The sequence below is a fragment of the Homalodisca vitripennis genome, chromosome 7 (genome assembly GCF_021130785.1).
Source record: "Homalodisca vitripennis isolate AUS2020 chromosome 7, UT_GWSS_2.1, whole genome shotgun sequence".
Lineage (NCBI taxonomy): Eukaryota > Metazoa > Arthropoda > Insecta > Hemiptera > Cicadellidae > Homalodisca > Homalodisca vitripennis.
In genome coordinates, this window is record NC_060213.1 from 7176040 (window position 1) to 7189277 (window position 13238).

Below are 13238 nucleotides of genomic sequence, written 5' to 3' on the forward strand. Positions count from 1 at the left end.
TGAAATGACAAAGATGTCTACCTGAATATTAGTGACTACGCTACTTATCAGGTTATGGATGAGGATGTAATGAAATGGTAGGTGGTAAATGAGCAAGTCGTGCGAATAAGAACGAGGTACATCGTTAATGATGAGGCCAGCACGATTGTAGACGCTATTGCTTGGACAGCGAGCGGTCATTAGACGGACCCTCGTTAGTCGCCGGGCTCTGACGACATAACGTGACGTAGGTGAGAAACTGCTTTATCACTTTCTACACTTATACACTGATAGACAATCACCGATACTGATTCTATAGTTATCATTGTATTAAGGTTTAAGTATATTTAAATAAACTTAAAAATAAGGTGATTATTGTGCGTTTATTTACCTAATGAAACGTGATAAACTTGGCATATAAATTGTACGACTAGATCAGAATGTCAATACAAAGCTACATTTGTCAATAAATATCTGATAGAATTTAACGATCCTAGTTTGGTTGGGAGACTAGAGGCGATAAACCTGTTCAATTTTAAGGTCATAAGAAAATCATACTCAAGATCTCAAACTATGTAAAGGATAAGTTTTTCCTAACGGATATTTTAGTATCACAAAAGAATTAGCTTTGACCTTTCGGAGTGAAGGAAACTGTACATTTAAAGTGTTAAAACTAATTGGTCAATTACGTAAAGTAATCCTTACTTAGTTAAGACTTTTCATTTTCATAATTACATTTATGGACCATTCTATATAAGGAGATAGAAGTAGATATGATTAGGTGGTTTCTAGATCCCTTTTTGAATGAACATAAAATCAACAATCATGTCTGTACCATAAAGCATTGCTGTATAAATTATGTTACAATAATCCCCCATCTCTGTCTAAAGTACCATAAATCTACAGATGTAGACAGTACATCTAACACTCGTTTGCATCTAATCAGTCCTGTTGATAAATCTAAATATTATTGGTAAATCTTTGAAGGAAATCATTAAAAAAACCTTTTTAAAATTTATAGACAAAATACTTTAAAATAATTAGCAAATCTATTAGAAATGATGTCATATCTGCTTATAATAAGTGTAAATCTACTGGAACTTTTAGTAAATGTGATTCGAATTAATGATTCAATAACAAAAAACGTTTTTCGTTAATATTATTGTGGTACACTTTCATTAATCTTCCTGCATAATTTCTATTTTATCGTATCGATCAAAACGTTTATTATTTTTACATAATTTACAAGATGATCTTAATTTTTGAGCCGTTTTCAAATTTCTTGCAATATATTTATTTTTTTAATAAAAATTATGGGTCATAGGCTATATTGTGGTACAATAGCAATTAACATTTTGAGGCAAATGTTTCCTGGCCAATTGATTTCTCGGGGAGGGGACATTGTGTGGCCAGCGCGATCACCCGATTTAACCCCATGTGAGTTTTTTCTGTGGGGTTACTTAAAGGCCGAGGTGTTCAGACATCGCCCCAGAAACCTGCAAGATCTGAAGCAAGCTATACGGGAGGAAGTTCTGCGCATACCTCAAGCCATGCTCGAGAGAGTCCACGACACTTTCAGAATTCGCTTGCAACAGTGTATTGATAACCACGGCCACCACTTATATAATATTCTTTTTAAAAGAAAGTAGAAAAAACTTCCCATGTCATAGAATAAGTTAAAATGAATACATTTGTTTTTTGGAAAAAATTGTGGTTTTTATTAGCATTTAAAATAGTGAGGTTATTTTGCTGCACTCTGTATAACACAAAATATATTATAAGAAATAAACATTGTTTTTTATTAATTAATCAATAATACAAAGCAGGTTTGACATTTCCGATAAATTTGTCATTGATTCAAAGCATATTTTTCATAAATTTCCCAAAGATTTTCTAAGGATTTCCTTCAGGTTTTTAATATTTAACATAATATTTACATTTATTAACAAAACTGATTAGAAGGATACATACAGCAAAAGAGTGTTAGATTTATACATGTGTACACTTATTGTACTTTAGACAGAGTTCGGGGATTATTTCAATAGAATTTATACAGCATTGGTATATGCTACTCTGGATAGGTCTTTATAATGAATTTCTGTCCTCAATAAAAGTGAGCTAGAAACCCCATATTAATATCTACTAAAAGATCAAATATAACGTTCCAGATATTAACATTGTTTACAGCATTTATTTATTTAATTTCAACTCGAGATTGACTCATAAATCAATTTTATAACTCGTCATGTGCAAAGGGTCTTTCCTGATCTACTTAATGTAGTATAACTAATATCATTCTCTCATTCTCTCACGATCTTTGTTAATCTGTAAATATTCTTTAATAACAATCAAAACAAAACCCTGTTAATTTTAACTATTTTGTGTGTTAATGTATTCAAACTTTTACTCTATTCCATTTACTCTGTTTTTATTATAAACAATAAAAATTTATAATTTACGGATTCCTTTTACCATTTATTTAAATCCACTAACAAACAAGAGTAATGTTTCCAATTAATAAAAACCTGGGGAATATATGGGTGCTCATAAACTGATTGAAGAATGAATCCTTTACTTTTTCGCTTGAATTAACATGAACTTAGCCTTAGTCTAGGATGCGAGAGCGAATACGCAATAAATTAAAGCCAATAAACAAAAAATATTTTCGTACAAATTATGTAAGAATGAATTAAATTAATGAATTGATTTCAATAAGCCCCGGTAGTTTTAGTGAATTGATAATTTTACGCAGATTGTATTTTTTCATAACTTTAAACCAACCCCATAAGAATAGCTATATCAATGTCAGACAATGAGATAAAGGGACTGGCTGTATATGGTCAGCTAACGCTAATTGACCATTTGTTTACGTGACGATTGGTTTCCACTAAGTACAGCTAAGAAAAATAGTTTATAAACAATTATCGTATTATATTATCCACCCTTTGGAAATTCTACCATTTCAACCTCCATCAAAAGTAACATGCCTTACGGTCGATTTCTTTCTTAGTTTTTCTAAAGGTTTTTATAAAAAGCAGATTGTGTGTTTGTTCATGGACTTTCTTTCCTTATGTTTAACCCAAAACTCATACTTTTGGAAGGAGATAAAATGTTCTATCAGTAACAGGATATAATTGGGCCTCTACATTGAAATGAAATGTAATCGTTTTAATTAATATTAAAGGTTTGGTTATTGAATAACACCAAGAATTTGGTCAAAATATATTTATTATACAAATACTATTATTTACACTAATTTCATCCCATTGATTGCAATATTCGTATACAACAGTTCATATATCTATTACTAAATATTTACAAGTATACGATCAATTTTCATATAGATTAAATACCAAATCGTCTCTAAACAGCTGAAACCTTTCACTAAGTGGCAGTAGATTTCTAGCATTGATTTCTCGCAGTCTACTGTAATCACTAATCACCAACTCATATACATTTCGAAAACGAAAGTCTATGAATTTGAGAAACTTATTATGTTAATGGTGGAAATTTAGTAAGAGAAACTTGGCTACGTTCTTGACGAGTAATAACAACTTTCAGCCAGGAGCTAATGCAAGATATTAAGAAATATTATGGAATATTTACAAAATAAACCACACTAAATCTGTCATTTTAAATTACTCAAACAAAATTTGAATAAAGTATTCGTTTAATTCAATAAAAGTGTATCTTTGTCTAGTTATAATACTACAGATTCCTTCCCGAAGAATTTAACATTACCGTTTTTTACAAAACTTTTAATCAATAAACTCAGTAATTAAGAATATAGTAGTAAATCTTCATTTTAAGCCCAATACAATAAATACTAGATGTCACTAGCGGCTTCGCACGCAATTATTTAGGCTTTGCTAGTGCATGAGTACTTCTGGTTAGAGTGAAATATATTTCCGACAATATTGGAAATATTATATTTCCGAGATTGCTTCCCTTGTTGCCACGAGCAATAAAGATGTCAACTATTGTATATTTATGGCCCTTGCAATTTACTCCGGTCTTAGCATTGTTTGTGTTATAGTTTTGCCTTGCCTTTCGGATGAAGATATAAATATATAGAATGCTTTTTGAAAACGACAATATTAGTCTAAATATTAAAGAATTTATGTGGAGTCTTTTTCTTTTATTGTTTAAAGAAGCCTCTGCGCATTTTTTTCTGCATACAGTATATACAGGGTGTTTGAAAAGTATGGGTACGGCTTAATAATTTAAAAACCATAGGAGATAACATCTATAAACTTTGCACAGTGTCATATGGCTATGTAAACTATTTTTCCTTGCTATTACCATGACATGCCAACCATGGGGGGACGGCCCACAGAGGAAAACATGGAAAATCTTAAATTGAAGCATGGGTCGAGTGATACCTCATTTGAAAGAGCTCACTTAGTAGAGTTGAATGCCGCAAACCGCATCTCAAAAGGTTTATACAATCAGAAATGGCGGGTTGTTTTAGGTACACATTGTGAAGTACATTATGCGCTGCCATTTCTGACTGGATCGTCGTATTCTGATGCGGTAGGCGGCGTTTCACTCTACTAACCAATGTGTTTTCACTAACTTTTTTAATTAGCAAATTATGTCATAAATTTATAACACAATAAATAAAACACAATAAAATTAATGTTAAATGTTTTTTAGTTTTATTAATTTATAATATTTATATTTATTTTATATTTAGTTCATAAATTACGCTACAAATTACGTTAATAATAATAATAATATCTGTGTTTTTTTTATTGGAGCTAAATCTTCTAGAGGCTTAGTTTTTATGATTTTTAGCGCTAGTACTGGTTGATTGACAATTTTAAAATATTTTGATAATTTCCATATCACGATTCTTAATGTGACAACACAAGTAACTATTAATGACCAAGCCATAACATATAAAGAATAATGAAAATTGAAAAATTTTACGAGCAGCTTGGGCCTTTATGTGGAATTGAAGGGGGGAAATGAGGATATAAATTTAAAAAAATGCTATTCATAAAATATCATTCAATTGCTTATATGTAGAATTTGTATTAAAAATTAAAGGAAACACAGATTGATTGCAATCTGTCAATAACTAGTATTGTTATTAATATTATGTTTTAATTTTTAAATTATGTTGTACTTGTAATAGTTGGAGTTAAATAATACTTTTTGACATTTCCACCATTTTCGCAACAAAACAACTGTATTTAAAAATAGGATTAATAAAATACCACTGGAGGAATGAATCATTTTTTCATTTAATTGTCGGCTTTCTCAATTTTATTACAAATACATATCAATTGGGTTTTAATATTATGAACATTCATCATTGTTTAGTATCACTACATTATTTATTGCTTTAGACATAGAACACTCCAATAATTAAATTAAATTTTACGAAAAAAACTTTTGTACACGAGTAAAAGTAATCTTTTTGCTTTTCATAAATTAACCTCATGTGGAATAATCTATCTTTAACTTTATCACTCTTGTGAGTACTTATCCAGTTCAAATAACTGGAACAGGGGCCTGTCCATAAAAGTACTGCTCGTACATTAAAAAAGTATAGGGAATATTAAAAAATTTAATAAAATAATCAATATAAGCCTAAATTACACAGTTTTGTTGAAAACGTAGTTTTGTTCTTTTATATTATTTGTAAATCTCTACTTCTCATTTATTAGATCATTCACGGGTTTGTAAGTATATGTCTGTCAAAACAGTGTGGGACGTGTATTGAACTTTCGTAGATGTTTCCCTTTTGAAATCACAAAACCTAACCTGGAATAATAACATTAGTTGCCAAACCAAATGTATCAACTTGTACCAGGTGTGTTCGTCTTCAACCCTATTGATGCTGTCTGTAGTCATGGACGAGATGCAGGCTTAAATCTGCCAAAATGCCAGATATCACCTAATGACTAAAGAGACCATCACCAGTGTCATTGTGACACTGTGGTACCGCCAGTAAGGTGCCCGGCTGAGGGCGCTAGCATGGCACCGCAGATCCTCGGGGTAGAGAGACAACAGAGGAGTCTGCCGGTCGGTCTGAGGGTCGGTGCAGGTGGCAGCCCTGGCGGTGAGGACCAGGTGTTGGGCGGCGTCCAGCGGCGCTGTGTGGAGCTGCAGGGACTCTCGGAGCCACCGGCGCAACCACTGCCCCACCCAGACGAGCCCGCAGTCACACACCCAGGGGTTGTCGTGGAGTAGCAGTCCTCCTGTAAGATCACACATTCCAGATTCAAACTCGAAGATTCGGTGTGATTAAGATATGGCTATCATGGATTGACCGTGAGTGTTACTCAACAAAACAATGTCCATCACTTTTAATCCCACTTTTTCGGTGGTAGAACTACTGGAAATAGTACACTTAAATTCATTGGCACCCTTTTAAATTAAATGAATCATTTATCCTCGGTAAGAATCAACAATGTGCCCACTGTTACGACTAATTAGGCCGAGTGCATTGCAAGGGTGGGGATTGCGTAACCTTTCGCCTAGCATCCAACTGTACATACCGTAGTCTGCTTGTGCAGCGTAGGCATAGACCTATTAAATTTTAATGCCTCTTTGTGAAACGAGTGATTGTTTCTTGCGTTATGTGTTTTGTGCAACTTTAACTACAAAATCAAAGCCATCCAGTGGATTCAGTTTTATGCTCTAATCTGATGATAGAGTATTGTCTCCGAAATATGCTTATTGTGACAACATCTCAAAGTTGGTTTTGCATTTTTTTAAAGGTAGAGATTCCTGATTAAATATTACGCAACGGAACGTGTTATATTTTGTTTTGCAAAGTTCGATTTACAATATGGAACAAATTAAAAACCGTTTGAATGCTTGTGTTTAAAATGTAAAATATGCTGTAGTTCTAAACTCACAATAGAGCGTAGAAATATTTAATTTTAACCTTAGTTCTTATTGGCCTAAAATAATGGCCACTTATACAGACAGTTTATAAAAAATATAATTTATACAGATTTTTCATACAATTTAAACTTTGGTTTTCATGTGATACTATAATAACTAAAACATTCTATACCTGTATGTTCCTTCTATACCTGTAACTTCCTGTATGTTTCTATGTATATGTATATCTGCCAACAGGGTATATCGAAAACGAATGGACTTATAGGCTTTCTATACAGGCAATAATGAGTTTTATAATGGTGCCAGTCACTCTATGGAATTTCTTTATGCAAATGTAAAAATATTCGTTTACGCTCAGCCAAATCTCATGGAGTGGCAGTCACTCTTACTTAAGTGAATTTCACTGTTTAGGATGATGGCAGAATTTGGTTGCACCAATCTCCAGCGGGATTATTATATGAACTTTCCTACGAAGCATAATTCAATTAATTAAAATGTCAATGTAACACGTAGCACGATATCTGGAGAAAGACTTCATATGTAGTGTTTAAATTTGTAATGAAACTTCATTTCTACATCAGATTTACGTTGGTACAAGTCCAACAATTAAATTTTCCACCTTACGTTTACTAATTAATTTATTTTGCTATTTTCTCGTTCCCAGGATTATGGAAATTAAACTTAAAGCAACATTTCAAGTCTATATATTATATCGTGCTCGTGACATCGTACGACAGGTAATAACACATAGACAGAACATTTATCCAGCCTATCACTAAAGCTCATACAAAATACCTAATACATCTCATAATAAGTCTATAAACCAAGGTTCCTATTTCCAGTTCTAATACCTTTTGTGCATTTTACAGGAAATTTATTCAAACCACAATATAGAGTGTTAATATAACGTATACAATATTTAATTTAACGTAACACAATAAAACTGTAATTTGAACATTCAATTTAATTTGGAACGAAAAAGCTATATTGTACGTTAAATTAAATCTTGTTCACTACGACACATGAAAGCTAAATAAACACTGATCCATGAAAAACCATTAAAGCGTATAAACGTATTTTCCAACATTCTTTTGTTCAAGCATAACAAGAAGTACGTCACTATGTCAAAAAATGTAGCTGCACGTCAGAGTCAATAAAATAACCTTTACAATTGTATTATGGCATAGTTGGTTAGTTAGACTTAAGGTTCTTTCATGTCTGAAGAAAAATATGGGTTCCTATCCATGAAATACAGTCTTCGCATTTTGTAATGAATAACATAGAAATATTTTCTAATATCTAGTTATCTACTCAATTGGTAAAATTTTACCTGCAATCAATTTAGTGCCCATGTGTTCCCATGAGGTCGCATTGCTGTAGAACGCTGCAGGGCTGAGGGAGAGCAGACTGTTGTTTCTCAGGTTGATGGAGAGATGGGCGGCCTGGGAGAGGCCGGCGAAGAACCCACTTGGGATATCCTCCACTTGGGTGCCTGTCATCTCAACCACCAGCTCCCTGGAGTCCTCCAGGTACGATAGCGCCCCTGGCTCCAAGAACATGAGCGTCTGCCCGGAGATCGTTAGGTGTCGAAGGTGTGGCAAGGTCAGACCATGAAGCTGGTCTGACAAAGTTTCCTCGAGCACTTCTAGGGAAAGTCTCCTGGTAGACCCACAAAGATGTGCAACATAATATTGATTTTAATATTTAAATATATTTAGATATCCTTACAATGAAAAAGTGCCTTCGTCACCGACATTTTTGGATGTCTTCAGACAGCAGTGAACTCCAAAGAAGTCGAGTCTCTGACAGTGAATTCAACTGGTATAATGGGGGTAAAGCTAAAATTTGTATTGAGCAGATGTTTTTAATAATAAGGGAATTTGAATAGCAAAAAAAAGTGGTTAGTAAAATATTAAATAATTTTTATAGTGTCTGGTTTAACATTCTTTCCTTCATGCTGAATGCGAACACTGCCATGGAACCGCCTTTACGTTATTGTGTATTTAAATAAAATTTTGTATTCCAGAGTTGGTGGTTGTGAGACAAAAATGATAGTTGAGTATTTTTAATATTTTTGCTGCAATAATTTTTTATTTTTTATAAGGTAAGTTACCTTAAAACTCTTTATAACTTGCTCATGTGTACATTTACATGTTGAAAGCCAACGTTTCTTTAGTAGGCCATGTATCGATCAGTCGATGAGAAACTTTATCCCTTAAAAAATTAAAACTACTTTTGTGAAAAAATAAATTTAATGAGCTGATTGGCGTAAAACTAATCACCAATCTAAACAAAAATAAAAATAAATTGACAAAATGTGATTCAATTGTGCTTATAGTACGATTACTTATTTGAATTTCAATTAGAACTTTATCCCATTACGTAATATGTCTACAAGGACTCTTAGAAAGCATATTTACAGTTTATAGTTAACTTACATACAGAATGACCTAAAAGATAGAGTACCTGAGAGAGGTCACTCCTTGCAGAATGGATGATACCTGGAACCCTTTCTGCCGTAACCATCGTCAGCTCTGGAGCTCCAGAGAAGTGAGCACTTTCAGTTCTGACAACGATCCGGCATCAAATCTTTCTAGGCGATAGAGTTGCTTCAGATTCAGAGAATCCAGTGTCTGAAGGCCTAGGAAGCTATCTGAGGTAATCACCTACAATTTAAATTTTACCTTTGAATATGCTTCAAATGGAATATGCGTATTTCCCTGAGTAATGTATGTCCAAATTTAGGAATATATGTTATTCTTATATAATTAATTTATAATTCTTATATATTACAAGGATTGAAGATTTTAAAATTTATACCCATATTTTCTTTCAATACAGTGAATGGCTTCAGGACACCTCATTGACCATTTCATATTAGTCTTCTAGGAAACTATTGTTACAATTTCATCAGTCAACCATAAAACTAAAGTCACATAACATTGTTCAAAATAATACTTTATGAATTTTATTCCTTATCATATATACGAAAGTAACAGTGTGATCTTATTTCATAGTGTAGTGTTTTCTACAATAATAGAAATATATATTCTAAATCATTGTTACGATATATTGTTCTCGATTGGAAAAAAAAACAGAAGTAACTATTTGCAAAACTGCTGAGAATTTAAATCTTTAATATAATCTCCATACTCAATAAAAATAAATTTTTACTTTCTTCTTGTAATATTCATTGTTGATTTTTTGTCCAGTATTTAAAAGGTATAATAGATAATACATAAAATAATATTAATATTGTGCAAAAAATCTGTCAACTCCGTTAAAAGTTATAATTGTAATATTAAGGAAGGAAAATGATCTTATGCCAATAATCAACTAAATTAAGTTAATAATACTCTATAAAACGATGTACAACTTACTTTGATAGGGTTGAGGGAAATATCCAGATGCTTGAGCATGGGAAGATTGGACCAACAATTGGATGGAATACTGGTCAGCCTGTTTCCACGTAGGTTCAAAGTCCTTAAATTCGCCAATCCTTCCACAGAACTTGTCGGTAGGTTTTCAAGGACGTTTCCTGAGAGATTTAAGTGTGTGAGCTTGGGAAGAGGCAACAGAGGTGAAGATTTCATCCCAGTCTGAGCGAGGTTGAGGTAACGAAGTTTTGGTATGTAGTGGAGAAGTTCCTTGAAATTGGCAGTTAGTGGATTTCTGCAGAGATCCAGCCTCAAGAGGTTCCCGAGACTCGTAAATACGTTGTCGGGCAATATGTTGATCTTGTTGTGGCAAAGGTTCAGACTGGTGAGGAACTGGGTCTCGTAAAACATCGTGCTGTCAACACGGTCGATGAAATTACAGGATAGGTCAAGGTGTCTCATAGTAAACCCTATCTCTCCGAGAGCCTGACTCGGGAACACTATAAACTGGTTGTTGGAAAGCACCAGTCGTTCTATCCTCGTATTCTGAAACGTGTCTCTGGGTAAGGCTCTGATGTGGTTGAAGGACAAATCGACAACCCGAAGATTTGGACAGCTGACAAACTGTGAGACCTGTAGTGACTGTATGTGATTGTGTGATAAATCCAAAATCTGTAAATTACTGAGTCCGAAGAATGCCTTCCTTCTCACGCTGACTATCCCGTTATGCTCCAATTCCAGCACTTCCAGCAGAGTCAGGTTAGCAAAACTGAAAGGACTGATCTGATATATCAAATTGTATCCAAGGTTTAACCTGGTTAGAGAATTCGACATGAAATTCAAAAATGTAATCGGTACTTCACTCAACCTATTATGACTTACATCCAATACCTTAATTTTTATATCTGCAGTGCTGTTATCAAATGTAAGTAAACTTATCTCATTCCTTGAAATATTCAAAGACAGACTTCCGTATGATGTCACGTTTTCAAACGCGTTCAAGGAAAATTCTCTCATTTCGTTTAGCTGCAAGTCAAGTTTCCTCATGCTAGGAAGATTTCGGAAGCACTTCCGGTGTAAAGTGCTGATCCTGTTTTGTGACAGGATCACAGTTGACAGTTTCGGCAAGGTGACAAACGCGTTTGAGTGAACTGTCCTGATGTTGTTTGATATGAAAACTACCGTTTGAAGATTCCACAAATTGAAAAATGTAAAAGGATCAAGCTTTTTTACGTGATTGTAGGAGAGGCGGATGTCTCGCAGGTTACTGTGCACGCTGCTGTTGAATAGTCCTCTAGGTATCGAAGTAAACCAGTTAGAATCAAGATTTAAATATTGCAGCTTCCTTAGATTACCCAAGGAATTCGGTGGTATATATCTAAGGTTATTGTTATCCAAAGATAGCCAAACAAGTGACGATAATTTTGATATGACCTCTTCGGGGAAATCATCTCTGTAAAGACCAAAGCTTATCTCTAAGTTTTCTAGGCTATTCACTACATTTGTGAAAGCATACGGGTCAATATCAATCAATCTGTTGAAGGACAAGCTCAACTCTCTTAGATGAGGAGTATATTTGAATAAGTTGCTTTCTAATCTTAATATGTGGTTGTTTTGGAGGAGCAGTACATCGATGTATTCCCCCCATCCCATAAAGTCTTCTGGAGAGAGTTCAGTTATTTCATTGTATCCCAGATTCAAATGAGTTAATTTCATGCATTTCGCTAATGCTGCTTGAGGAACTGCTCTCAGATTGTTTCCTGCTAAAGATATTGCTTTCAGCGTCCTTGAAAAGTTGTAGAATGCTGTCTCATTAATATAATGAAATTTTATTTGATGGGATGTATAAATACTTTAATTTCCTAAGCATACTTAGGGCATCAGGGAAGGAGGTTAGTAAATTTCTCTCCAAGTCTATGTATTCTAATGAATCCTCTAAACCAACAAAAGCATTTGTCGATATGTTCTCTATTCTGTTCAGTGCCAGAATTATTCGTCCAGCATTAGTTCCGAGAAAGTTTTTGTCGTTTAAACTCCTAATTTTATTTAAATCTAAACTCAGATCTCTGACATTTATTGTTTTATTAAACATGTTATCGATATTGTTTATGAAATTATTTCCAAGATCTAGCTTCTCTAGACGCTTTCTATTTTGGAGGGAATAATCCGGAACACTTTTAATCAAATTTCCTCTTAGAGACAATCTTACTAGGCTTTTTATACGATCAATGTTTGGAACCTGAAACAAAACAAAAACAATTTAAAAGCTATTACTTAATTATGACCTCATTTCTTAGACGAACACTCATATTAATGAAAAAACAAGTCACGTCATAGTGTTTTCAGTTAGACAAAACTATTTATTTTAGGTTTTAATTCATATTTTTACCAAAATAATAATATATCTATAGTGAATTATACAATGACTAAAATAATATTTTCGTCCATTTTCAGATTGGAGCATATGATAGAAACTCTACGTGTTTATTTGAAACTAGTTTTAAAGAACGTATTGTAAAGATTCATACAAATTATTTGTTTAATAAAATTCAAATTTGGTTAGAGAACACTTATTACTCATAAGATTTATTATACTAAATACTTCAATAAAATATCTATTTAGTGGTATTAAACAGAAAAGTATTAAATTATCATGTTTTAAACTTACAAGAAAGTCGTAATAACTTAACGTAATAAGAGTTATTTTTTAAATAATAAAACATTCTAAATTACCCTGTAATTTCTTTAATAAAAAAAACAGAAAATTAACCATTTCCAAATAAAAATGAATAATTGAATACAGTACAATCTCATTTATCCGGATCTCATTCATCAGGACCTCACTCCTGGGTTATCTGGATAATTTTTGCAGATTGCAAGGGCATATAATTTTTGAGGGTTAGACAATTTTTGTTGTTTTTATTAACACATTTTCGGTATTCAGAATAATGCGCAAAATATGATTATTACTATGTTGAACTGATCTACGAGAGGTTGATCATTCTAAATTTGGACTGATTG

At 33.1% G+C, this 13238-nt stretch overlaps 2 protein-coding genes across 3 annotated transcripts in view; both read right to left on the bottom strand.

The window, feature by feature from the left end:
- Nucleotides 1–4681: 4681 nt before the first annotated feature.
- Nucleotides 4682–11933, bottom strand: LOC124366916 (trophoblast glycoprotein-like). 2 transcript variants are annotated; one of them, XM_046823518.1, is made up of 3 exons: nt 9307–9445; nt 8171–8499; nt 4682–6188 (listed from the first exon to the last, which is right to left on the bottom strand). In XM_046823518.1, the coding sequence occupies exons 2-3, from the start codon at nt 8397–8399 to the stop codon at nt 5881–5883; spliced, it is 537 nt and encodes a 178-aa protein (XP_046679474.1). In that variant the 5' UTR covers nt 8400–8499; nt 9307–9445; the 3' UTR covers nt 4682–5880. The 2 variants fall into 2 exon arrangements, 1 of the variants encoding a protein (XP_046679474.1); XR_006922842.1 differs by lacking the exon at nt 4682–6188 and adding an exon at nt 10221–11933 and having other exon boundaries at nt 8373–8499; nt 9307–9506.
- Nucleotides 11934–12030: 97 nt separating this feature from the next.
- LOC124366917 (chaoptin-like) overlaps nt 12031–13238 on the bottom strand; it is a 40884-nt gene continuing 39676 nt past the window's right edge. Inside the window, exon 6 of the mRNA XM_046823519.1 lies at nt 12031–12456. Within this exon, the coding sequence (XP_046679475.1) occupies nt 12031–12456 (426 nt within the window). The remainder of the gene's footprint in view (nt 12457–13238) is intronic.

What these genes read in the sequence shown, in the direction of transcription:
- LOC124366916 (XM_046823518.1), bottom strand. Translation starts at nt 8,399, where the DNA reads ATGTTCTTGGAGCCAGGGGCGCTATCGTACCTGGAGGACTCCAGGGAG. An exon ending in GGGCACTAAATTGATTGCAG is followed by an intron (nt 6,189 to 8,170) that starts GTAAAATTTTAC and finishes GTGATCTTACAG; the next exon opens with GAGGACTGCTACTCCACGAC.